Source organism: Vipera berus, assembly GCF_964194415.1.
Source record: "Vipera berus genome assembly, chromosome: 2".
NCBI lineage: Eukaryota > Metazoa > Chordata > Lepidosauria > Squamata > Viperidae > Vipera > Vipera berus.
Genome location: NC_138203.1, coordinates 222,246,314 through 222,273,854, shown reverse-complemented (window position 1 = coordinate 222,273,854; position 27,541 = coordinate 222,246,314). Strand labels below are relative to the sequence as shown.

The following is a 27,541-nucleotide window of genomic DNA, read 5'->3' as shown; positions in this document are numbered from 1 at the left end:
TATATGTACTGGTAAGTATTATTGTCTCCTTTTAATTTAAGTTAGTATCTACATAAAAAGTTTGTTAAATTTTCATGTTAATGTATGTGACAATTACATATATAACTGCAGCCTATTTTTTATTTGGGGTTCCCCCCCCCCCGATGTTTCATTTTAAATACCCTTTTTCCAGGAAAGAGTTCACTGAAATGTGTATCCTTATTATCAAAGATTAAATGAAAACTGATCCCATCCACCTGGAATATTGTGGGGAGTTCTTAGTTCTGGCTTCCAAATTAAATTAGTTCTGCACAGATTAAACACTGGCCATGGTTTATAAAATGTAGATTAGCCATTTGTCTTGTCAAGTTACTAAATGTTGCTTTTAACAGTAGAGATACTCATAGCAATTTCTTTGTTGTGTGTGATGTAAAAATGTCCCTCAGTGTTGTGAGATCAAAAAGCAAGATGGATAAAGCCAAGAAAGAACTGACAAACTCTTTGGGAAGAAGTCCATATCCCCCATATCCCAACAGCCAAAAAGTAGACTCTACTCCAGGAACCAGCTCAACTCCAGTGAACACTTCCTACAGAACATTCAATAAGAAATATCCAGTGGTGAAAGAACGTGGATTTTATTCTGATGTCCTAACACCTGGTGCTTCAGATCTCTTGGGTGTAAGTATACAAAATCTCACTTCTCTGCCTTTTTTTTAATATACAATATAGATAGATAGATAGATAGATAGATAGATAGATAGATAGATAGACAGACAGACAGACAGACAGACAGACAGACAGACAGACAGACAGACAGACAGACAGACAGATAGAGATGGATATGGAGATAGATAGATAGATAGATAGATAGATAGATAGATAGATAGATAGATAGATAGATAGATAGATGATAGATAGATATAGATAGTATATATAGATATATATAGAGATAGATAGATAGATAGATAGAGATAGATAGATAGATAGATAGATAGATAGATAGATAGATAGATAGATAGATAGATAGATAGATAGATAGATATGGATATATAGATATAAATATGTGGGGAAAGTGCTTTGAAGTATGTGGAAAAATAAATAGCACTTGCCTGCAATTACTTGCATTAAACAATAGTTTGCTTGGAATTGCACAGCAACTAGAGAGAATAGCCATAGAAACCTAGGGAAATATGAAGCTGCATAGTGGCACAGTGGTTAGAATGCAGTACTGCAGGCTAATTCTGCTGACTGCCAGCTGCAAGCAGTTCAGCAGTTTGATTCTCACCGGCTCAAGGTTGACTAGTCTTCCATCCTTCTAAAGTCAGTAAAATGAGGAGCCAGATTGTTGGGGGCAATATGTTGACCCTCTAAACCACTCAGGACTGTAAAGTACTGTGAAGCGGTATATAAGTCTAAGTGTTATTGCTATTAAAGTGTTGTAGATAGATTTTATGTGAATGTCCCTGTGTTCTTCAAGGCACCTTTTGGCCTTGAATCTGAAGCACTGCACAGCCCAAGCAAATATATAAATTCTGGATCTATCTTTTCAATAGGGAGTAATTGCTGATTTTCTAATTCCATTCTTTGCCCAGTTTCTATCTTTCTTCCCCTCAAGCTATTCTTAATTTGGATAGGAAGTTAGAAAATAGATTGTTTTCAGTTCTCTTCTAACTTCTAAGGGGAGAAATTGCCACTGGTGAAAGAAAGCAGCAGTCTTTATTCAATAGTATCTCAGATGCTTTCATAATTAGCTTGGCTTTCCCATAATTGTTATACAAGGGCACCCCATATGTTGTAATTCTGGCTTCAACTTATTTGCTTCAATAAAATTTAAGAGCTTGAAATTAAGTTTTAATAATTAAACTGAGAAAGACTAGACTAGGAAAAACAAAATAGAAATGCAAGTAAAGACTGATTTATAATATCAGAGGTTAAAAAAAATCTACTTTATGGTTATTGGAAGTCATTCTAGATACAGTATGATTCACGAACTATACCAGAAGCTGTATTTTTTTTAAAAAACAAAAACAAAAACCAGTAGATTGTATCCAAATGTGTCCATTGGATGTTTGAATTCTCAGTGACTTCTGCAAGAGATTGTGCAGATGGGGGAATATGATGTTTGTACGTATCGTACTGAGGATTGTAAATATGATGTTTCCTATGTTTATATTTATCCAAAACCTCAGTACACATAGAAACAACTGCAGGTTCAAAAGTGATTATTTTCTGAACTAAAAGTTCCACTCATCCATACATTCATGCATCCGTGAGTAACTATTTGACTTAAATTCAAGAGAGGGATCTGGCAGGCTTATGGTGGTACTGGTAATAGTTTACCTATTTTCTTTGCCAGACTTACCTAACTCATTGCTAGATTTGAATTCCAGCAGAACTGAGGAAGGATATCCATTGTGCGTAATACCTGGACCTTTATAATGGCTCCAAAATGCTACCATTTTAATAAGTGTTGCAGCAAAATTGAGTAATTCCACTTGCTGCCTTTCTTAAAAGACTCCTTGTAGGTATCCAATGAAGGCCTACTACTTTGTCCTGTTTGGGTGGGAACTTCTCTTGTTCTGAGAATATATTTTTCTTTAATAGCTATCTTTTGTTTTGTCTTCTTAAAATGTTCACTTGGTAATTTTCTATTTATTGTATGACCCAAGGAGTGACAATCAATGCTCATGATAATTACATAGGGATAACAATGTGATGCCACATGCAAAGGGAAGATAATTATAAAGCTTCCATTGTATGTGTAGATTTCTCCTCATATAATATCAGATATGCAAGTAGTCTTTGACTTATGACCATAATTTACACAGGTAAGTGAGAACTTTGTTAAGTGAGTTTTGCCCCATTTTACGACTTTTCTTGCCACATTTTTTAAGTGAATCACTTCAGCTGTTAAATTAGTAACCTGGTTGTTAAATGAATCTGGCTTTCCCCATTGGTTTTCTTGCCAGACGTTTGCAAAACATGATCACAAGACTCCAGGACACTACAACCGTCATAAATATGAACCAGTTGTCAAGCATCCGAATGTAAATCACATGACCATAAGAACGCTGCAATGGTCATAAGTGTGAATAATGGTCCTAAGTCACATTTTTCAGTGCTATTGAACCTTCGAACAGTCACTAAATGAACTGCTGTAAGTTGAGGACTACCTGTAGTTGTTGAGAATTTTAGGAAATTGCATGTCACTGAATTGGAGAGTCCGTATTTTCTTCTCTATATTTTGTACATATACAATTCTTTATCTTGCTTCTTCTTCAAATCTTTCTTGTGTTTAACTTCAGGATATATGTACTGGTCCCAATGTGCACCAGGATTTATTGCAGCAGTCAGAGCTTGAAGAGCACACACCAGAAGGTAAACATACAGCAAAGAATACTGTCATTACTTTTCTTACTGAGTAATAGGAAAAAAAAGTTGTGCTCCCGGAATCCAGCAGTGAAAACAGTGAAGAATGAGAGTTGATCGTATAGTGTCAAAATCAGCAGAGCACCTGAGTAGAATAAAAACAAACCAGAAAAATTGTAGGTTTATAAACAAGTAGATGTGGCTACCGTTTTTCTGTAAAGCAAGTGGGAATAAACATCAAGAAAACAAATCTCCAATTGCTTAAACTCCTTGAACAAATGTTTGATTTTGGTTTGGAGATATGAGAGATGGCACAATTCTTATTCTAAACACCGTGTACCTTTGCATAACAACAATATTTTAAAATACATGAAACGTTGGAAAGAGGATGACATTTTGGATAAGCGATAAATAAAAACGAAGGTAATCTCAAAACAGCCATAGTTCCACAAAGCTCTTACTCTTTATGCAAAATGAGCAGGTCTGAGAGTGCTTCTAAATCAGTCTGTCAGTGGATGAACTGACTAAACAAATGCCAAACACAAACTAACCAGGAAACAAAGGTTTATTGATTAATTATATGCCAAGAAACTGGTGTCAATTCTTAATGACCACATTAGTAGATTTTTCACCTGTTTTAATGTCTCCAAATTGACCCTTCAGATCTTCCAATGATGTACTCTTTATCATTGTAGTTTAATTAATCCACCTTGTGGCTGGTTATCCTCTCCCTCTGTTTCCCTCCACCTTTCCCGGCATTATAGACTTTTTCAGCAAGCTAGGTTTGCATAATGTGTTCAAAATATAATAATTTGAGCCTGGTTATTTGTGCCTAATGTGAGTACTCTGAATTGATTTCTTGTGTAATCTGTTTGTTGAGTCTTCTCCAATACCAAAGTTCAAAACCATCAATACTTTTTCTATTTGGTAGACGGGTGGCCATGTACATTTGTTTAATAAATAAATAAAAGTGTCCTCCTCCCTCAAAGTCCAACATTCGGTTTCATGGAGTGTCACAAGGAAAACCAATGCCAGATGATTCTAATTTTCATAGGTACTGTATAAACCCAGCATGGCATCTGAATATTTTTTTCAAGCGTGTCTTTACCTTACCTGTGGTATATTTCTTAACTGCTGTTTAGCATTAATATTGATCCTAAATTATCTTCATTAATTCTGTAATTCTGTAATTGATCTTCATTATCTTATTCTAAGACTGGTTGCTGTATCTGTTATTACTGATCTGGTCTTCTTTATATTTAATCTTAGTCCCTTTTCACTTTGCTGCTTGACTTTCATTACTACAGCTTCCAAAACATTTTTATTTTTGATCAAAATAGCATAATCGTGGCTAGGGGGGCATTTGCCCAGATTCGCCTGGTACACCAGTTGCGCCCCTTTCTAGACCGAGATGCCCTACATACAGTCACCCACGCGCTTGTTACCTCCCGTTGTTCTGTACCAGCCTGCTACCGGCCCTGCAGCAAAAGCAGGGACAACCCCTTTACAAACGGCAAGAGGCTGGAATAAAGCCTGCCAAATTTATTAACATAAAACAGAGCAAGACAAGACACCAACCATGAAACAGGAGCTATGAAACAGGAACTATCCAAGCGGTTGCCTTCAGCAAACCAGCCCTCCCACACATTCCCCTTAAATACAGTTCAGGGCGTGGCCTCTCTCTGCCTCCTTCCAAGGTGCCCCATTGCCTTCCTCTGTTTACTCCTGATTGACTGCCTCCTGCGTCGGGCGTCCTTGAACAGGGCCAGCTGTGGGTCATCTTCATCCACGCTGTCAGGCTCATACAGCTGGGTCTCCGTCGTGACCAGGTGGGAGGGGCCCGGCTGAAGGCTCTGCGGAGCCTCAAAGCCATCATCAGCAAGCTCTTCAACACCCCCCTCCTCCTCCTCTGAGTCGTCCGACCCAACTGCCGAACCCACAGGCTGACCCTGAATCACAACACCCATATAGACTACTGTAATGCTCTCTACATGGGGCTGCCCTTGAAGACCACCTGGAGGCTTCAACTGGTGCAGAGTGCAGCTGCACGGGTAGTGATGGGAGCACCCTGATACTCCCATATTACACCCCTCCTGCGTGAGCTGCATTGGCTACCGGTTGCCCTCCGAGTGAGATTTAAGGTGCTGGTTCTTACCTTTAAAGCCCTACATGGCTTAGGCCCAGGATACTTGCAGGACCATCTGCTGCCGGGAACGAATTCCCATCGCCCAGTACGCTCACACAGAGAAGGCCTCCTCAGGGTACCGTCAGCTAGACAATGTCGGCTTGCGACCCCCAGGGGAAGAGCCTTCTCTGTGGGAGCGCCAGCCCTGTGGAACCAGCTCCCCCCTGAGCTTCGAATGGCCCAAGATCTCCAGTCCTTTCGCCGCGGCCTCAAAACACTCCTTTTCCACCTGGCTGACCTAGACTGACAGGGATTTTAATTATATTTACAATTCTAACTTTATTCTTTAATTTATTTTAATTTATTTCAAATTTTATTTTTTAATTTACTGTACAGAGACCTTTAAGTTTTGTTGTTGTTAGCTGCCCTGAGTCCCTCGGGAGATAGGGCGGGATATAAATCCCATAAATAAATAAATAAATAAATAAATAAATAAATAAATAAATAAATAAATAAATAAATAAATAAATAAATAAATAAATAAATAATCAGCATAATGTAGATTATTGATTTTTTTCTTCAGTTTTAAATGATGCTCATCTTTTTCTAATCCAATTTTCCTCAATATATATTCAGCATCTAGGTTGAATAAATAAGTGAGAGTATACAGCCTTGTCTCACTCCTATGCTGACTGGAGCCAGTCTATTTCACCATGTTCTGCCCAGACTGTGGTTTCCTGTTACGTGTGAAAGTTTTGCACAAAACCAAGGAAAAATTCTGGGATTCCCATTTTCCTAAGCACCCTTCACAGCTTTATACAGAGGAGAAGCTGATAAAAGGCCTTTCTATAGTCAGTGAAGCACTTTTTGAATTCTTCCTAGTATTTTTGGCTGTAACGTTGCCTCAGCAAAAATGTCACTTGTTCCTTAACTTTTTCTAAAACTAGCTTTAACATATGCATCTCCCTTTCCATCTAATATACATTGGATGGTTCTAAGCATTACTTTGCTAGCATGTAAAATTAAAGAGATTTTATAATAGTTTGCACAATCTATTAAGTCTCCTTTTTTGGTATTGGTATCTAGACTGACTTCTTCCAATCGGTTGGCCACTATGTAGGTCTCTAGACTTTCTGGTATAGTTTAGTCAGAACCTTTACTGATTCCTCTTCTGTTGCTTGTCATATTTCTGTAGACATTTCATGAGTTTCCGTAGCCTTCTGACATGGAAGTGATCAGAATAATGTCCTAAATTCATCTTCTAGCACTAGAGGTTCTTGTAAATAGGAAATTTCTTCAAAAGTATCTCAGATATAGACATCTCTGTAGAGAATTTCAACATACCTTTCCATGCTTGCTTATCTTCTTTGAATCAGTTTCTATCAATGGTGTCTTTCAGTATACCAATTTGAGGTTGAAATTTTGTTAATTTGTCTGTTTCCATCTTCAATGTCTTTATAGATGTCATTGTAATACTGATTCTTCTCTCTTCTAACCCATTAATATATGGTTCACTAGTATACGAAATCCAAGGCTTTGTAACTTATTTAACAATTTGATTAAAATATGTCTTCTGAGGGGTCTGAATCTGACTTGGTATGTCCAAATATAATTCCTCATTTATTGTAATAATAAACCATTCCCCCTCAAGTACTGATGGGCTACCTCACTTGGATATCTATTCAGAGTATGCGGGTAGATTTCATGACCTGAGGGACCTCTTCTGGTTTTAGGATTCAGTTATTCTAAGACTTAAACCCAAAAATTTGCCATTATTTTGGAGGAATTATTTTTATGTTGGGTTGTGTCCTAGTGAAAGAAATGTAATCATACAGAATTAAATCTCAGTTCTGTATAACCAGAACCATTACTATGCTTACAAAATAAATAAATAAAGGAGCAAACGTTTCCAGCAAACCCATACCTGCATGCCTAAAATGCAGAATACTGTCAAATCTAAAATTAATGATGCAAAATCTAAGATTGACATGGTAGATAGATGAACAAGCTCAGAAATCTCCTTCCCTTCCTAATATAGATTTATCACAAATTTAGTCAGGTGACCTTTTATTATTTGAAGTTGGTTCATAAGGGGCTTTGTCTTATTGTGGATATTCTGTTTTAATTTTCTTGTTTCCTCTTTCCAGCTTGATAGTAGAGATACAGTAAGGATCATAACACAGCAGGTTCTCTGATGCAAGTTGATTTAGTAGTATCCAAAGCTATTAATAACTATAGGGTTATTACATTGCCCACAGCTCCTGTGGTATTCTGTGATGCTGAGCGTGGTTGTGGCAGCGCCTAGGTACATATTTGATTACAATACTTACTTTAGCTTCTATCAGGAACTGCCCTCACTAGGTAAAAGGACAGGAGCAGGCAACTGAAAAGGGATGAGCTGATTTAGATTAGATTCTAGCACCTCCTTGCGCTCCTAATCATTGTGTTGAACTTCTAACCAGTCTTAACTTAGAACAGAACTGATTTTTTTTTAAAAAGGAGCAAATAATATATATTGTTTCAATACAGAGGATCACGCAGTATAAAGAAATCACAAACAATTGGGCAATTGAAGCAAACTGTAGATATGTTGTTTAAACTAGGACAGGGAGAATAAGAAATTACATCAGCATTACTTTTAATCAACAATCAAGATGCTATGGCCCAAGAGTAAAACAAAATGCTAACCAGGTTTGCTTGGGATTAAACAACTCTTAGTCAGCACTGTTGTACAAACATAACCTACTTGACAATGGTGCAGTTCTGCAGCTCCAATTACTCAATTCTTCAAAAAAGGAGTTGGAGACTGAGAGCAGCTGAAAAAGCAAGGTTTTCTATACAAACTCATTGGCATTGTCCTGCCAACTACAAAACATGCTTCTTTTCCACTAATTGGTTCCCATGCCCAAGCCAAACCTACTGCTGTCTGGCTAACCCATGGAGAAGATGCTAATGAGATCAAAACTTGACAATGTTTTCTGATATAAGGGACTAATGAATACTAGATATTAGTTGTGAGTTACAATTCTATATTCCTCCAAATTATGAGGTTTCACCAGTGTGATTATATGCTACCAGAACCATTATGATTAGATTAAACGTATATGAACTGGACCTCTAGCAAATCTGTTCATACGTTGTGATAAAAATGAACCTTAAAGATTATTTAAGGAAAATATATATATTTAGCTATAAGGAATTTGTGGAACACTAGTGCCTCAAAAAAAAAAGGGATGCGGTGGCTCAGTGGGTTAGGACGCTGAGCTTGTCGATCAGAAGGTCGGCAGTTTGGCGGGTTGAATCCCGAGTGCCGCGTAACAGAGTGAGCACCTGTTACTCGTCCCAGCTTCTGCCAACCTAGCAGTTCAAAAGCACGTAAAAAATGCAAGTAGAAAAATAGGGACCACTACGGTGGGAAGGTAACAGCGTTCCATGTGCCTTTGGCGTCTAGTCATGTCGGCCACATGACCACGGAGACGTCCTCGGACAAGCGCTGGCTCTTTGGCTTTGAAACGGAGATGAGCACCAGCCCCTCGAGTCGGAAACGACTAGCACACATGTGCGGGGGAAACTTTACCTTTACCTTAGTGCCTCAAAGACTTTTAGCTGACATTTACAAGCCCTGTGTTATCTGCTTTCTATATTCTTATTTCCTCTATTGGAATTTTTCCTCCAGATTGCTCAGGGACCTCATCTTATGGGGGCTTATCATAACAAACCTAGGATCAAAATTAGTGTTAGGATCTAAATTAGGATGAGAGTGACTGGCTCAGTAAGGTTACCCAGTGAACTTTCTGATTGAGTTGGAATTTTTGCTTACATCCTCCTACACCTATGCACCTCATTCGCTTTTGGTAACTAAAGAAAACTTAAGCATTATTGATATTGAATGGAGCAGTTTCTCAGCTTATAGTCACATGTTTTCACCACCTCAGCATAGAAGAGTGTATAATTAAATCAATAAACATTTATTCTGTGATTTTGTTTCTGAATTTTGTTTTTTGTTAGTCTCAACATTTAATACACCAGAAAATATTGGACTTATCTTGGATAATCAGCAAATTGGACCAACTACACAAATTATCAAAGAGTCAGATTTTCCACTGCAAGCATATAAGCCCAAGATTCAAATTCCATTTGAAGTGCTTCCAGGACAGTGCCCTCGAAAGATTGCAATTGAGAGGTATTTTCATCCTGAGTTCAATCAATCATCCTTTGCTTACTTATTTTATTTATTTTGGAAATATGTAAGATCACCCCTCTACAATGACTTTGGACAACATACAGTAAAAGCAATTATACAATACAATTATTGGTATTACAAACTTGGGGGAAGAAGGCCTACTGTATTCACCTCAGGCACCTAATAGATCCTATTGATTTCCAAAGAGCTTTTGCAGGGTTTCCTGAAGCCTTAATGGGCAATTTTCCTGTGTGCCTGGCTGATCTCTGAAATAAGGGGTCACTTGCAAAGCTTGATATAACTGCTCCTGAGTGATAATAATTTCAAGGGAATTCCTTGGTTTTCTGAGGAGCACCAGGAAATGAAACAACTTAAGAGACACTTAAAGCAATGCTAGCATTACATGAATGCAACCAAACATGGATAAGAACTCATGGTGAAGCACATGCTGTGGTGCTAAGAACAGTGAAACATGCATACCTCTCAGCTCAATTATTTAAAGTGAGTCAGTCTCCCCCCACCAAAGGAAAATGGACATAGAAGATCTGTTGAGCAATTGAAATAAATTTATAAAGCATATAGGGGATAAAATAATTCCTGCTCAGAGTTGAATGCCAGCTGAGCAGGTGCAACTGTGAGGAGGAGACCTTGTTATTGAGGTGATATGTGATAGGTTCCTCCTGTGGATCCTGAAGAAGTTGACAAGGTTCTCTGTGCTGTTAGTTTGGCCACTTCTAAGTAGCAAGACAATGAGTATGGGTAGTAGGGAGAGACTGTTATTCAGCCTTTTCAGTTTGTGCAGCCATATTATCTGGTGATCAACCTTCCAAGGAGTGGACAGCAATGATGCAATGGTGGGTGTAGCTAAAGCAAAGAAGGGATGGGATCTCTCTCTCTCTCTCTCTCTCTCTCTCTCACACACACACACACACACACACACACACGCACACACAAAACTGCAAAGCAGAATCAGAGCATTATACGTTGCCAGCCTCTGGTTGATTTGCCAGTCAAATCGGCTCTTTCTTTGCTGCTGTTCAGCAGAGCAGGAAAGAAATTGCAGACATGGGATATTTAAGTCATAGTTCCTTTTTATTACCATGGAAACAAATGAGTAGCAGCAAAAAGGCATTGGCCTCTAATGGAGCAGCTTTCACTAACCTTACAAGACTATAGGAATCTTTAGGCTCATCCTCCCTATGAAGCCGCCTTTGCCCACTGTTCATTTTTAACAGAAACAGGATTTCAGAAAAGGGATGGGAGGGGGGTATACTCTAAATAGGGAAAACCTGATGGATTAGAGTTTTCCCACCATTAATGTAGGCTTGGATTGGATTTAGGTATAGGTCATTCTGCATAAAATTGGGTTATCACTATCAAATGTATTACTTTTCCCATAACACTAAAGTGTTATAGAGAATTAAGGCTGTCACTGACCACTAATCATGATAGCTATATTTTAGTTCTATTATTGGAACTTTTCCCAGTCTCAGGGAACTTTCTTTCAGAAACACAATGAAAAGTGTATTGCTTTCATGTCTTACTTATGAGCTTTCCTTATGTTTCACTCTGGCTATGGTGAGAAAAGGATTTGGACAAGGTGGTCTAATCTAGCATAGCTCCTTGTATATTCTTACATAGAAAGATTCCTTGAAGAAACAATGATCTACTGATGGATGTACATTAATTTGGGATATTCTTCAAGATAATAGTGTAGGCACATTAGAAAATCAGTTAGAAAATCTTTAGCAGCATTTTACGGTGGAGGCTATCTGAAATATAAGTTGATTGCATCTTTAGTAGCGATATCATTAGCTAATGAAGGACTTGTTTGAATATAAACCATTTCTTCTTGCTGTTTAATTAGGAAAAGACGATTATATCTCAGCTTAGATATCACAAAACTTTTAAAAAATGCAGGAATAGATTCTAATGAGCTGATGCCAAGACACCAAGACCCTGCTAATTTACCAACAATTGAACAAAACAAAGACCCTCTTTTCCCCATCTATCTACCATTGCAGGTAAGATGAGGGAATTATTGGTATTTGTGTTCCACTGTGGGGGTTCCCTGGCCTCTACCAGACATTTATCAAAATGTTTGTGATTTTATGATTTTTCATCATCTTTTCCTTTGCATTCATAAATACCCAATTATTTGGAAGGTGCTGCTGTCCACTATGCCTAGCATGGAAGAGATTCATTTAAAAATTAAGACTTTGGTTTAAGTGGCGAGTGGAAGTCAAAATCACCATAGTGCTTAACAGTAACTATATGTCTTTCATGGGGGAAAATTTAATGATTGGGAGTCTGGTTCTACAAAAAGTAATGTACATAAAACTGCCTCAGAATAATGACTGCATTCCAGAGTTAACAGGACATTTCATACAGCCCAGGTTATTTTTGAGTGAAATATTAATATGCAGTTTCTTGATTATGATTATGTGCCATCAGATCAGTGTCAGTTCTTAGCAGTCACATAGGTTTTCTCCATGATTATAACTTCTTATTTATTTAGATTTTTGATGATGAAGAATATGATTGCCGGACCCCGGAAGAGTGGCTATCTTTGGGAGTAGAGCCTGAATCTCCAGATCGGAAACCAATTCCAGGAAAAGCACTCTTACCTACTGATGATACACTTGGACATGGTAAAGTACAGATGATACAGAATTAACTTATAACAATGATTAAAAGAAAAAAAAATTACAATGAAATAGCTTTTATCCCTTCCAAGTTTTATATTTGGAAAATTAATTGGGAAGGAAATATGTTTTCTTAGTTTAAATAAATCTATTTATTTACCGGATTTATATTCCATGGCTGTAATATTTCAGAGTGATTAACAAAGTAAGACATAATATAAGTACATTAAATAAAACATAATAAAAGAAAGCTTGGAACTAGCATAAAAATTATAATAATTTCTCAGAGTAATATAGAAATTATTATAAATTAAATCTGCTACATAATAAGTAAAAGAATGGAAAAAGTAGGTTTTTTTACTGGAAAATAAAGAACATTAGTGGAAGTGCCAGATGAGCCACTTTGAAGAGACAATTCTACTAGTGGGAATTTTTCATTGCTTATGGCACTTTAAATAGAAACATCCTCCCCCAAAAATTCAGATTATACTCTCAGTGAATATATAGACTGATACTTACAATTTTTAAAAAATATATAACTTGTCAGGAATATCTGATTTTAGCTTATTTTCATGAAAACTGATTCTGTGATGCTCAACATTTTGAGCTTTGATGTCAGTGGGTCTAAGCCAGGGGTAGGCAACCTTGGCTCTTTTATGACTCGTGGACTTCATAAAGGAGCCAAGGTTGCCTACCCCTGGTCTAAGCCATCACATTTTTTGTTGTACCTCCCTATGAAGTTTGGTATTCCATTGCCTTTTGCAGAAGTTATAATTTAAGAAGTAGTCTCTGATTTTTATCTCTTTGTCCTAAATGCCCAACATGAGATTTTTGTGAGATATTTTTTCATGAAGCATTGAATTGTTAAGATAGGTTTTCAGCAATTTTGAAAGAAAAATACTTTATTTAGAAACATTCTTTTATCTAAATACACACACACACACACACACACATATTGGTTAGTTTATAAACAAAATAAGTGTAAAAACAAGAAAGAAAGAAAACCCTAATTTAGAAGCAAGAAAAATAATAATATTAAAGCTTATAAAAAGCCATAATAAAATACATAAAATTCACAGCCAAGGTAATCCCATTGATTAAAACAATCAGTGCAGCCACAGAACTTGTCAGCCTTACAAGTTTGATCAGACAAGAAACAGGACCTGATCAGCTAATTCTACTTTAATGCTACAGTAACAGGCTCTTGCAAATTTGAAAGCACATCTCTCCCCCTTCCTGGCTCAGCTGCCTTTTATCTGTCTTGTTCCTTGGCTACATCTCTTTACTCTGTTTCCCAAAGTCATTTCCACATATAGAATCGTCTCCACCAAACTCCCCAGTCCTCATGCCCATCAGGAAAAACATTCAGGGTCTTGCGCAAAGCCAACTTGTTCCGAAATCTATTAAAGTATTAAGAAAGTCTGGGATCAAGAACGGAAGGGGTGGTAATTGCAGCTGAGTGAAATGTAATTTTTGTAATTCCACTATTCTAATTAGGGCAATTGTGTAATTGTGAAACTGTGTTTGTCATTAATACCTAAGGAGATCCAAAAAGCCACACACTGGTCTATAAGTGGATAAATGTTGGAGTCTTGGATTATGATGAAGAGTCAAAACTCTACTTGGTACATAAGACAAACCAAATGGGCCTTGTTCGAGATCTCAAAGGAAGATGTGTAATCAATGGAGGAATGACAACTGAAGGTGGGTTTCAATTTAGTTATCATCAGAATGCAGGAAGGAAGGACAATTTCTATGCCAGTTATATATGTGTGTGTGTGTGTCCTTGTCCTGATACTGATATGAGCCAGTGTGCTGTAATGGCTAAGATATTGAACTGGGAATCCAGGTTCTAGCTCCTCCTTAGACATGCATGCTGTCTTGAGCTTGAAAATAAAAGGCAAGATATAAACCAAATAAATAGACTGTTTATTATTTGTTAAAGACAGGCCCTCACAACACAGCCTTCATTTCTGTGCTAGTCAGCCACTAAGCTTGATCTGGCAGGAAACTAGGATTGACAAACAGAAGAAGCCCTCACCTAAAGATAAATCCTATGTTGTTGCATAGAGCAGAAACTTAAAGATACGCCACTCCAAATTGTCCCCCTTCTCAACTGGCTGCAGGTCTCGGTGCCCCTGTATTTGCACATTAGCTGACAAAATTGAAATTAGCCTGGTAATCAACTTCTTTCTTTTTTTCCTTTAATTTCTTATAACATTCCCCTTCCTCCAAACATTAAGTGCATTCTGCTAAAGGTGGCATATGCCATCTGACATCTCCCCCAGCTCTTTGTTATCCTTGTTGTCCTAGAGAACCACCTCCCCTACTATCCTTCAAGACTAGCTCACCAGAGAGGTAGCTTCCTGTCTATCTGAACCCTTCCATTCACTGGAGGCTTGGCAGATACATCTGTTTTCCTATTTGCTGCTGAACTTGCTTTCAAAAGGGAAGGGCAGGGAAGCAGAGGGTGGCCAGGCTCTAGATGGTGGTAGTAGTGCTGGAGCTGGTGGGGATCACCATGCCCATGGCCAGAGACAGCTGTGACACGGGAAGGTAACACGGCTCCACTGTCATAGCTTCTTACAGCAACTCCTGCTGGCCTTGTTTTAGGGGTGCAGGAAGAGGACTGCCACGGGGAGAGCAGTTTTCCAGTCAGTATGCTTTCCCCCATCTCGAAGACAGGAATAAAGTACATTGGTATCTTGTGTAATAAGAAGTCAAATGGGGGATATAGTGAAAAGTCAAAAATGTCACTGTCTGCCTCTGTGAAGGCCTGTATGGTACTACTGGATCGCTGCTGCGTTTCAGTCCTGCTGAGGGCAATTTAAAGGAGGAAAGTAGAACAGGAGGAAAGGGTTAAAAGATGGTCTTGTTGCTTTAACTAAGAAGAGAAACAAAGCAGTAGGCCACCTGATCAGAGAGCTTCTGCTGTCTCACTTAATTAGACATGTTGGCATTTTTCCTCAGTAATCCTCTAAGTCTCATATTTGATTCTTTTATCCATTTTTTCCCCAGCAAAAAGGCTATTAACTGGACAGTAGTCCGGTTACGCACAGACAGTTTTGGATATTTAAGCTTTCACATTTTCTGTTGTCTTGCTTTCTGATCTCTGCCTAGGGAGACCCCCACTGATCGCCTGTCAGTATTGGGTGCCTCGGATCCGTTTGCTTTTTCTTGCTGAAGATCCTCGTAATTTTGCCCAGCGTGTGATCTCAGCCCACAATTTGAGGAAGAAGACACAGGCACTATTGTTATATAATCTCTATGTGGACTGTATGCCAGTAGATGGATTGCAAAGCATTGAAGAGAGAAGTTTGCAAAATATGAAACAAATGGCAATGCAAACTTCACATCTAAGGAAAGAAAGCCAGTAAGTTTCGAAATACTTTTTCAAAACTTGTTTTTGCTCTTCAGATTATTAATTTTTGTCAATGGGAAGAAAAGCCCAGCAAGCTGGGTAAAAATAGAACTTGTTTTTTCCCCCTCATTTCCCTTTTTGTTCCTTCTTTGCTACTCCTTTCCCTCCTTCTGCACATGCTAGAAATATAGCATTATGTGACAAACAAAAATGAAGAAAGAAAATGAGGTAAATATAAATAAGAGCAGAAATTATTTGAATAAAGTTAAGTGTGATGAGATGCAGCTATAATATGGATGACATAGTATTACCAATCATTTTTACACACAAATATGCAGTTTTACAATTAAAAATTGTTAAAATACATGGGGGCAAAAGGTGAAATTTAATTGATTTTCATAGATTCTTCCTTTTGTTAGAATTTTTTTTGTGATTCACGAATAATCACAAATTGGGAAATGCCAATGCACACTCAATGCGTATACATTGTTGGGAAATGCTAACGTGTACTCAAATGAGTATAATCAGTATATTATGGTATTGAATAGAAGTGTTGGAGATCTGTGAATAAGAAGTGAGATTAAGTATGAAAACAATCTTGATGTTTGCATTCTATGTATTCTATGACTTGAATAATTTGAGAGGCACAAGCTAAATGAATCATGGTATAATACGTCAATTCCATCTCACTATATTATGGCAAGAATAATCTAATTAGTACCTAGGACTAAAAGTGTTTATGAATCATCTATGATTAGACAAAAATCTGATTTTACATAAAAGTGAAAATAATACAATGAAATGCCTACAGAAACGTTTGAATGTATCCATCCCAATAACATCCTACTTCCCTTCACCTATTTTTTTGTATTTGTTCATCCCGCCCTAAATTAAAGTACTGTGAATTATTTTCCTTTTGCCTTTCTCCTTGCATATTATACTAACTTTGCTCTGTGTGTAGTTATAACAGTTCAGGCCTAGCTGTCACAGGCGAGTAGTTGCACAGATTGAGACATTGCTCTCAGGGTATATATCTCCATGCTCATTATAAGAGTTATCATTCAGCCACTTTATTAGGCCCAGTTGAGTGTCATTGTTAGGTGGAGAAATTTCTTCCAGATAAGTATCAATACTTACTAAATGCTAGAGAATTTGCTCAAGTATCTCCTGGTATGTCTCCCTTTCATCTTAGGCCATTTGCTTTAGGTTTGTGAGTTTCTTGTATTTTTAACTCTCCCATCTCAGTAACATACAAGCATTTGTGATCAATTCACAATTATAATGTATTGTGAAATTGCTCCTAATTCTCTCTCTTTTGTATAATGCAGCCTTAAGTGCAACATAACTATGCTCCATTTTCTTTTAATCTTGCCATTCCGTTCTCCCCCTCATGAAACTCCATTAATGTGCTGCAAATGCTTTTAATGAAGAAGCAAAGCATAAGTGAGCACAGGAGAAATGAATATGGGACTAGAGGTATATGAGTGACACAGACATATCATTTTGAGAGGTCATTGTTCATTCAGTTAATTAGTTTTTTAATTATGCTTAAGGATTTTACGACGGCTTCACCTCCTGGGAAAGGAAGTGTCCCTAGACTATGAGCGCACTATGAACATGATTAACTTTGACAGAATTGTCACTTCGAAGCGTCAGATATTTTCTTATGTCACTCTGCCTGAGAAAGAGGAAGAGAAGGTACCAGAGAAAGGTAGGTAACACATGACAAAATGCACAGAGAGAGAAAGAGAAAAGAGAGATTATAAAATGCTTATAAAATGATATCTTTTGTGCTTAACTTCAGATTGCAATTAATATATTACAGGAGATACTATAAAAAGAGACTGTAGTATCACAGATTTTCTATTAAATACTGTTGACGGGGGAAAAAATTTCATAACCTTTTTTAAAAATATACTAAAATAGCAATTTCCTAAATCCTTAATTTGTCGAAATTAACATTGGCCAACAGAATTGGTTCTCGATTTACAACCACAGTTGGGACCAGGATTTCCATTGCTAAGCAAGGCAGTTGTTAAATGAGCCATGCCTGATGAGCCATGACTTTTTTGCCACAGTTGTAAGGTGAATCACTGCAGTTGTTCAGTGCATGTGGCTGTTAAGCAAAATCAGCTTCTCCCATTGATTTTGCTTGTGGAAAGCTGGTTGGGAAGATCACATGACCCTGGAATGGTGCAATCATTGTAAATATATGCCAATTGCCAAGTCCCTAGATTTTGATCAGGTGACCATAGGAATGCTGCTACAGTTGTAAAGGTGGGGATTGGTGGCAAATAACTTTTTTTCAATTCTGTTATAACTTTGAACTGTTGCTAAATGAATGGTTGTATGCCAAGAGCTACCTGTATGTAGCTCCATTTATTATTTTTAATGTAATCTAAAATACAGTATTATATAAACTTCTTTCTTATGTCCCAGCAAATAGTTAAAGTTAGTTGAATTATACTCTTGAAATAATGGACACTCATTACATCAGGGGTGTCAAACTGCCAGCCTGCGGGCGGACATGTCATCCGGAAGCCGCGCCCACCCCATTGCCGGCAATGGCAAAACTCTCCTGATGCGTTGCGCAATATCACGTGATGTCGTGAGTTTGACATGTCTGGTTAGATTGTCTGATGTAGTCCAAATGTTTTAGACCAACTCTAACCACTCACAATTAACATAACCATGGAATTGTAAGAATATCTTACAACTGTAGCTGCTTGCTTCAGTGAATAAAATATTTAAATACAGTGTTCAATATTCTGAAAATTCAGACTTCTTAGTCCTCTGACTACAATCCTAGATATGAAAGCTTGTGTTAATGCTTGGTGAAATTTCAGAGGAGAGATAATTGGATGGATAATTGGAATTTTATTGGTCAATAGAAAGTGTAATCATAATAAGTAAGTGTAATAAGTGTAATCATCTTTGTTTCCTTTCAAAATAAGCAGGTATATCTCAGTTATATGCAAGAGGTTTTTTTATATTCCTAATTTGTTCCTGCATCTGATTTGTTTATTCCTTTATTGAATGGTACAAACGTATTGAGTGCTAATTTTTGCATTTGCTATATCTGGAGACTTCGTACCTAAGAGATAATTTTTGAATTCTTGTTTTAAAGAAGTAGCCAATGTGTGGAAAAGAGGCCATCTGCATGGCCCATTTCCTTCCCAGGTTTGTGAATTAACTTAAATTTGTATGGAGACAAAAATATAGACCATCTCAGCATTCTTGGAGATAGTATGTGGGGAGTTTGCTTATCCATTGTGAATAGCCCCCAAAAGGGGTTTGTGGTCAGTGTAGACAGTGAAATCCCTGCCAGATAAATAATCATGAAATTTCTTGACTCCAGCCACTATGGCTAAGGCTTCTTTATCAATTTGCGTGTAATTACGCTCAGCAGCAGATAAGGTTCTAGTATAGAATGCAATAGGAACTTGTTTCCCATTCTTCTCTATGTGGCTTAAGACTGCCCCCACCCCGTAGGGAGATGCATCACATGCAAGACATACAGGTTTAGACTCAATGTAATGAGTTACAGTGGACTTTTCTGAAAGAAGGGCCTTGAGATCCTGGAAACTTTTTTCATGTAATTCAGTCCATTTCCAAGGGGCCTTTTTTATCAAGTAGCCTGTGGAGGGGCCCTTCAGTAGGAAGAATTGACAATCCTGCAAATACACAAGTGTTAAGCTATGGTGGATATGCTTTAAAAGTTAAAGTTAGCATTATGAATAGGCCTATGTAAACCTAAAAAGAGCCTTGGTGGAGCAGTGGGCTAATGCCTCCTTAAGTAACACCAGCTGCCTGCAATTAGTGCAGGTTCGCATCCCACCAGGCTCAAGGTTGACTTAGCCTTCCATCCTTCCGAGGTAGGTAAAATGAGGACCCAGATTGTTGGGGGCAATTAAGCTGACTTTGTAATAATGCCGCTTGGGGGGGGGGGAAAGCCCTAATAAGCAGGCATATACATAGAATGAAGGCTACTGCTAAGTTTGTAAAGCCGCCCTGAGTCTTCGGAGAAGGGCGGGATATAAATGGAATTAAAATAAATAAATAAATAAATATACCGCCCTTTCCCGAAGGACTCAGGGAGGTTTACGGGGTACTTAAAACAGTGATACAAAAATTAAAAACAATTAAAAACAATTAAAGTTAATCCCTGAGAATAAAACCCCAATTAAAAACTAAAAACTCTCAGCCTGGGCCGGGGAGCTCGAAGAGCCAGGTCTTCAGGTCCCGGCGAAATGAACGAAGGTCGGGGGCGGTCCTAAGTTCCACGGGCAGCTGGTTCCAGAGGGCAGGTGCACCCACAGAGAAGGCCCTCCCCCTGGGTGTTACCCGCCGGCAATCTTTAACCGGGGGCACCCTGAGGTGACCCTCCCTGTGAGAGCACACTGGACAAAGAGAACTTGATGCCGGCAGCAGGTGTTCCCTCAGATATCCCAATTGCAGGACCGGAGACGTCCTGTCTGGGTTTCTGGAGAACCGTTAGTTCTCCAGCAACGCACGTGGTGAGGTACTACAAGCCCAGTACATAACAGCTATGATAGCAGTTGATTGAAGAGACAGATTCTCTGTTGCAATAAGATGGTAAAGTTGAGGCATATCTAATTGCAATTGGACCATTTTGGAAGGAAACAGTATATCTAAATGCATATATAAGTATATAAATATATGTTTCAGTATGTATGTTTGAATATATTGAGTATGTCAGTGTCTCCAGGTTGGACATACTACACATATCTACTAAGTTGATGGAATATAGGCAGATATCCTAACTTCCACAGAGTAGCAGGAGAATACCAGGTGATCCTGGTATTCTGACTAAAATGTATCAAAACAGACTGAGGCTATCTGATTAAAAGAGGATGCACAAGTATGCCTAATGCTGGAAACCTAATCAATTCTTTCTTTTTTGTTATTAAAAATGTTACATGAAAGTTTCAAGTGACCAAAGGAAGTTGGTTTGTTAGTTGGTCTAATCCTGTGAAATATTTTAATTATGAAAATAGGCTAAAATGTATGCCAGAATTGATACAATCTAGATGGTTGTGCTTGCATACATTGCATGTCACTCTCCAGTGAATAGAAATATGACCTGGATGACTGAGAATCTCCACAGACATTGTGTTCATAAACGTTTAAGCATCCTTGTATTTATCAACTTACCAAAAGGCAATACTCAAACTGATATACCAACCAAATGGAAACCAGGATGATTTGCAACTATAGAAAGGTATGGAGAGATAACCAATTGTGTTAGCAGAGCAAGATATGTTGTTTTTATTCCACCTGCATTGTTTGTCTGCTTGCTGCTTCTTTTTACTCTTTTTTGTGTGTTTTGCATAACATTGTTTATTCAAAAGGGAGCAAAGGGGGCAGATATGGATGTATCTATCTGCATTTAAGAGGCATGCTTGTGAGACTGATTACTTCAATAACGTCTTTCTTTTTATTACCAGGGCTCATTGAAGTTCCAGAATATCCGTTTAATGAGCAAAGAGAAACTTTTAGTTTTGTCTCTCTCCTGACACGGCCAGAGGTTATCATGGCTTTGTGCCAGGTGCGAGATGAGTGCAATAAAACCGCTGCAATGTCTCTTTTCCATTCCACCCTAACTAAGTATGGACGACTTGAAACGTTTGAACAGATTCAGACCCAGACCTTTTCCCAGGTAACAAGGCAGATTCTTTGCAGGGATCAGATATACAAATGTAAGGGACTGTGTGTTTCTGAAAGGACTGTAATACAATGGTAGAAGATTACTTAGGCCAGATAAGACTTGTGCTTACTGCTCTTCAGAATATAGAACTCCCTCTTTCACTTAGGCTACTAGTTGATAAAACTAGAAGAAATGCACACACATGTTTCTTTGGTCATGGGGTGGGATAACAACATAACTATATATACTAATGGAAAAAATAGATCACCAAGTTAGCCATAATGATACCAATCTTATATCAGTAAGCTTGGAAGTCTTCCAAGATCTTCAGGCTTTCAGCTTCCAGAACAGCCCACTGAGGACTAACTATGCTCAGCAACCAAGAAATGTTGGCTGTTTAATTTAGATTGAGGAGAAATAGCTAACCTAAGCACCAACCTACACACTGAATAAAATCAACTCAATCTACAACATGGTTCAGAGAGCGTATATTTTAGGTTAGAATTCATGCTTCTATTATTATTATTATTGTCATTATGTATAGCTTAACCACAGATATATTGGACATCGTGAGAAGAGCTTTGAATAAAAAACAGGTACTGTTGATTTCCAAACACTGTTTACTGTTTTCATTCCTGAATCCCAGAGTTTTAGTCTGCAAACTGCAATAACAAGGTTCAAGAATGAAAAGCTATGTATGCATGTTTCTACTTATTATGAACCTGTTTACACAGAAGAACTTCCTAAACCTTCTTTTATATATAATCTAGCTCAAGATCAAAAGTAGCCCAGACGTTTAAGAAGCACCCACTTAAAAGAAAAATAATAGGAAATGTGCAGGTCAAATATTTAGAGGAGGTAATGTTAAAGCTGTTTTATGTGGGGGGGGAAATAGGCAAGATCCCATAAAATATAATAGCATCTGTTTAGGGGCTTTTCAAAGGAAATAGTTGGATATTTGAAAGAAAAGCTTCTGTGCTCCTATCTTAGGAAAACCAAGAGTTTTTGTTTGTTTTTGCTGTGCTTGAGAGTAAATGCTATACTCTTCTTAAAAAATAGATTATTTCAGTGTAACATTCTATGGGGAAAGATTTGTTTTGGCATAGATTGCTTTGGGAACTGTTGCTGTTATTAGCAGAATGTTATTAAAGTACAATAAAATTCTTCCTGTTTACAGAATAGTATTCTGTGGACCATAAAACATGTAATGTCTATAGTGCTTTTTTTTCCTAGACAAAGCAGTCTCAGGGGGATGATTTAAAAGGGAATACGGAGGTGGGGAGAGAATCTAATAGATATACCTCTATTTTTTCCACTGCAAACTTCATTCACTCCTCCTCTACTATCCTCCAAAAGGGATAGTAATAGAGGTATATACTAATGCAAACACAAAGCCAGAGAAGAGAAGGATTAACTACCCACTCCCCGTTGCTGCATTTCTTTAGGGTCGGCAAGTATCTATTGCTATATCCATTTAACATGTAATTTCAAGTTTGAAACTAAAATGAAGATTCTTTTATTCTTTTGTTTTGACTTCCTGCAGATTTCAATGTTCCTCAAGGATACATGGATCAATACTCTAAAGATAGCAGTGAGAAGCAGCCTGAGGGACATAGGCAAAGGCTGGTATAACTTATATGAGACAAAATGGGAAGTATATCAGATGTCCAAGCTTCATCAGTTGATGGAGCTTATCAAGTTTATGTTACAAGACTCTGTACGTTACCTGGTCCAGGACTCACTTGTAAACTTCACACAGCTCTTTCTGGATGCCTGCCACAGTGTCCTGGATTGCCCTGAAAATCTGACGTGGGGAGAGGATCTTGTTAATAGCCCATACAAGTAAGACAATTAGAAAATGCCTCTGATCTGAGAAATCAAAAGAACACTGAGCAATATTTTTGAAACGTATTCCATTTCCTATGAGCTGAGCCTTTAGATGTATTTTGTCTTTTCTAAGGTTCCTGATGAGCTAGTGCCACTGCAATCCAGCATTTCATATATCCATATGGATTTATTTCATCCTAGGATGAGTTCTGGGTCTTTGTGATCTCTTATTATTAACTCAGTTTGGCAGCTGAGCCATCTTATTGTTGGCTCAGCTAAGATATACTTGAAATTGCTGCAAACCTACCTTGTTCTTATTTTTTGGAGATGCTCAATGAAGCATTTTGTTTCACCTAACTTCTCAGCCTCTACAGCTTTCAAGGGAAAAAGTGGCAACGGCTTTTCAGCTTCTCAATCATCCCAAATAAACAACCCTATACTGTAAATGATAAGAATCTAAAGTAAGGATACAAAAGGGGGTGGCAAAGAATTTAATTGATTTCAGTTTAATTTGAATTTAAGATTGCCTTATCCAGCAATTTCTCCTGCATTCCTATGGCTCCTGGAATAATGCCTAGAAGGGAAATGCTGGTAAATGTGAAGGGCAGATAGCCCTTATTGTCTGCCTGAATTCCATGGAAATCTGCAGTTGCGGATAACAAAACTTTAGTTTATTTTTTAAAAAATTATTTTAATACTTTTACAATAACAGAAAAATAAAAAAACTGACTGAACAAAACAGAAAGATACAAACATTATTTAAAAATTCCATGTTATGTAAGAAGTGCTTAAAAATAAATGAAAAAATACAACCAAAATATTAAGTATTATGTTATTACAACAGTGAAGTTACAATTTTAGATATAATACTCTAATGCAAACATGCAAGTGTGTGTGTTTGTGTGTGTGTGTGTGTGTGTGTGCGCGTGCGCGCGCACTCACATGTCTGATTTTCGGAGACTGAACACATCCCCGCAGTTTTCTTTGCAAGGTTTTCCAGAAGTGGTTTGCCATTGCCTCTTTCCTTGGGGTTAGAGGAAGTGACTATCCCCAAGATCACCCAGCTGGCTTTGTGCCACAAGTGGGACTAGAATTTATCTTCTCCTGTTTACACCAAACAGGTTCTGTTTATCTCTCTCTCTCTCTCTCTCTCTCTGTGTGTGTGTGTGTGTGTGTGTGTGTGTAAAACACACTTTTTTATAACCCCTTGTTTTTTTGTATAGATGAGTCCTATATTTTATTATACTTATCCAGACAAAGTCTACATCTGTAGATAATCCTTTCATAAGTGACAAGTGTAAATCAGATCTTCAAATAATTGAGTAAATAGGGCTATACATTTATCTTTCCAGTGCTCAGAACGGAGTTCTGGCACCTTTTTTTGGATGGAACCTTGTAGGGTAGGCGTGGGTTGTATGGCATGTGTGAGTTCCAGCACCTTTTTCTTTTACAAAAAAAGCACTGAGTAAGGGCATGAAGAATCCATTTATTTTGTCCAGTTGTCAAATACCATGTAGTAGGCAGGCAATTCAAGAGAACTTTATCCTCTGAAAATTTTAGCTTTTGTTATACAGTCACATTCATATAGTCCTCTGCTTTCTCCCAAAACTTAGCTAAGTATAGAATGCTTAACATACATTTTAAAGAAGCATTATCGTTATTACATCTTGAACAAAAGACTATTTTTGACAGTCTTTTTTCTGTACAAATATAGATTCTAAATATGTTTGATGTATAAGTCATGATTGAGGTCTGTTGACATGCTTGTTATAGAAGTTCAGACACTCTCCAATTGTCTAGGCAATAAAGGAGCCTCTAGTTCTTTATTCCACTCTTTTCTTAACATCTGCATATCAAATATATTAATAACAAATGTCTATAAAATAAAAACAACCAAAAATAAAAAACAACCAAAGAAATATATATGTATTCCAAAGTTGCCCAAATTGGGAAATTAACACTAATGGTTAGCTTCCAGTATTTAATACTTGACAAATAAGTAAACGTGATGATATAACTCCAATTTTGGTAAACCAAATCCTTCCTTATTAATTGGTAATTGTATTTTTTGTAAAGATATTCTTGGAATCAAAGAACTCCATAAACATTTTCTAAACAAGAAGTTTAACTATAAAAATATTTTTGAGATATTTGAAGAGGAATTCATTTCATAATATAAATTAATTTGGGAAGACCTTGAGTTTATGGAAATTAGGAAAATAGGTTCTGGAATCCTAAAAAATAAATCAAAAGGTTTTTTTTTGTTTCATAGATGGATAGGTATACAGTACACCAGAAGATAGGGAGTAGGCAGACTGATGGGAAGATCAGTGGCAGATCTCTGGGACGATGGGAGGGTGAAGGCCTGATGCATTCTTTTAAACATGAAGATAGATTTATTTTATTTTACTTTTATTTATATCACACTTCTATTATTTTTGCAATTAATTTGAGATGATGAATGTGTCCAAAACAACTTCCTCCTATTTTGTCCACAACAACAAACCTGTGAGATGAGTTGGGCTGAGTTATTGGCTCAAGGTCACCCAACTGGGTTTCATGACCAAGAAGGGACTTGAACTCATGGTCTCCTGCTTTCTAGCTGGGTCTATATCAAATCCATCTGCCCAAAATTAGAGATATGCACAATCCTTACCATGGACGACAAGATCAGATTTGTATTTACTAACTCTGGTTGCACAAAACTGTGCATAACGAACTTGAAATAACGAGTGCCACCTGTTATTTACATAAGTGTTACCCTAGCCTAGTTGTACCCAGCGGCTGCATTTTTAATTGCCTACTAGTATATATTATAAATTCCTTGTGATATTCATTAATATTAAATTTTGATAAACTGGCAAATTGAATCAAAATAACACTCAGCCAGAATAATTTAACCGTTTTAGAATACAGGATCATAGAACAGATGTCAACCAATGTACCAATACTCCTGTGAAACCATCTATTTTACTACAGTGATAATATTAGCTCCATTAAGCATTGTGTGAAAAATGCTTTCTGGTAGATATGTAGGCTATGTATGGGCTCCTAGTTCTGTGGAATGCAAACAAATAGAACTGGAATATGTTTTCAGCTCAGTGCATTTTAATTATCAGAGAGATGAGTTAATGCTTGAAGCTTTTTATTTATAACACAATGTGAAATTTCCATATTCTTCCTTTTGCAGGCCACGAAAAAATCCCCTGTTTATAATTGATTTGGCTTTAGACAGTTGTGGTGTCCATTTTAGCACACCTCTGGAGAATTTTGAGACATCAGTTGTTTCTCTTTTTAATAAAGGGATCTTGGCTACACATAGTATACCACAACTGGAGAAAGTGAGTTTCTCTCAAGAATCTGAAATGTCTTCTCATCCTGATGTGGGTTCCAGCTTATAAAACGTGCATAGTTATACCATTGCAGGCTACATTGTTTATACTAAGAGTTACAGAATAGTCTTTATAGAGGCAATTGTACCTATTCCAGGATAATGTTGCAGGATCCAACATTAGTCTTCTGAATTTTCAGACTCATGCTGGGCCAGCCCATCCTCAGGGAATTTCTCACGACACACTCTGCTAGAGAGAAGTCCCTGAGGATGGGCTCTAGAACAAATCCCAAAAGGTCTGAAGATTAAACCTCTGCTCCCAGTGACACAGACTGAATCTTTATAGATTCTAAATATTTCTCTACCGGAAAAGTATTTTGCCTTTTGTTCTGCAATGACCACATGCCAGTTTTATGAAGTTATCACCATTTTGTAAACCAATATTCCAAATATTTAAGGATGGGTTAATATCTCTTTTTCAGAAACAATACTGTAATTTGTAATAATTGTAATAATTGAAAACAACAGCCTAGTCATGGATTAGTCTTTTTCAACTGAGAAGCTAATGCAGTTCTTTGGTATACTGAAAAAAGATTGATTTTGATTTCACATCCTGATATTTGTGGGGGGGCGCGAGTCGAGGAGAGGAGTTGAGAAATGTCAGTTCAATTTGTGTTGTAAGTTTCATACAGCCACCATATACAGAGATAAAAAAAACTCTGAAATTTTAAAGGGCAGAAGATAAAGGAGGATTTTGCAGAAGGATTTAGCTAACACTTTTTAGCACCGACATATTGCCAGAGGAGGACTCCACTAACACTTTTCCGATTCAGGAAAACATGTCAGATTTAAATGAGAAAGTGTTGGCAATAATGCTGTAATTTTAAATCCTTAAGCTATCAATGCTGACACCAAAGTAAAGGGAATATCTGAGATGTTTCATTATATATATTTATCTTGATGCTTTTTTATAAAGTGGTGTGCTGCAGATTTAAAAAGAAGGCTGTTTATTTCAAAATTCAAATCTTAGCACAAATTATTATAAAAGTGACT

The 27,541-nt window shown here is 37.4% G+C and overlaps 1 protein-coding gene across 1 annotated transcript in view; it reads left to right on the top strand.

Annotated features, from left to right (window-relative positions):
• Positions 1-447: 447 nt before the first annotated feature.
• Positions 448-27,541, top strand: part of DNAH1 (dynein axonemal heavy chain 1) — a gene marked incomplete at its 5' end in the record, with an annotated part of 176,028 nt that continues 148,934 nt past the window's right edge. Inside the window, 11 exons of the mRNA XM_081320734.1 lie at positions 448-657; positions 3,285-3,357; positions 9,482-9,656; positions 11,524-11,680; positions 12,175-12,307; positions 13,844-14,005; positions 15,422-15,674; positions 17,216-17,373; positions 21,131-21,342; positions 22,874-23,172; positions 26,348-26,498. Of these exons, the coding sequence (XP_081176860.1) occupies positions 448-657; positions 3,285-3,357; positions 9,482-9,656; positions 11,524-11,680; positions 12,175-12,307; positions 13,844-14,005; positions 15,422-15,674; positions 17,216-17,373; positions 21,131-21,342; positions 22,874-23,172; positions 26,348-26,498 (1,983 nt within the window). The remainder of the gene's footprint in view (positions 658-3,284; positions 3,358-9,481; positions 9,657-11,523; positions 11,681-12,174; positions 12,308-13,843; positions 14,006-15,421; positions 15,675-17,215; positions 17,374-21,130; positions 21,343-22,873; positions 23,173-26,347; positions 26,499-27,541) is intronic.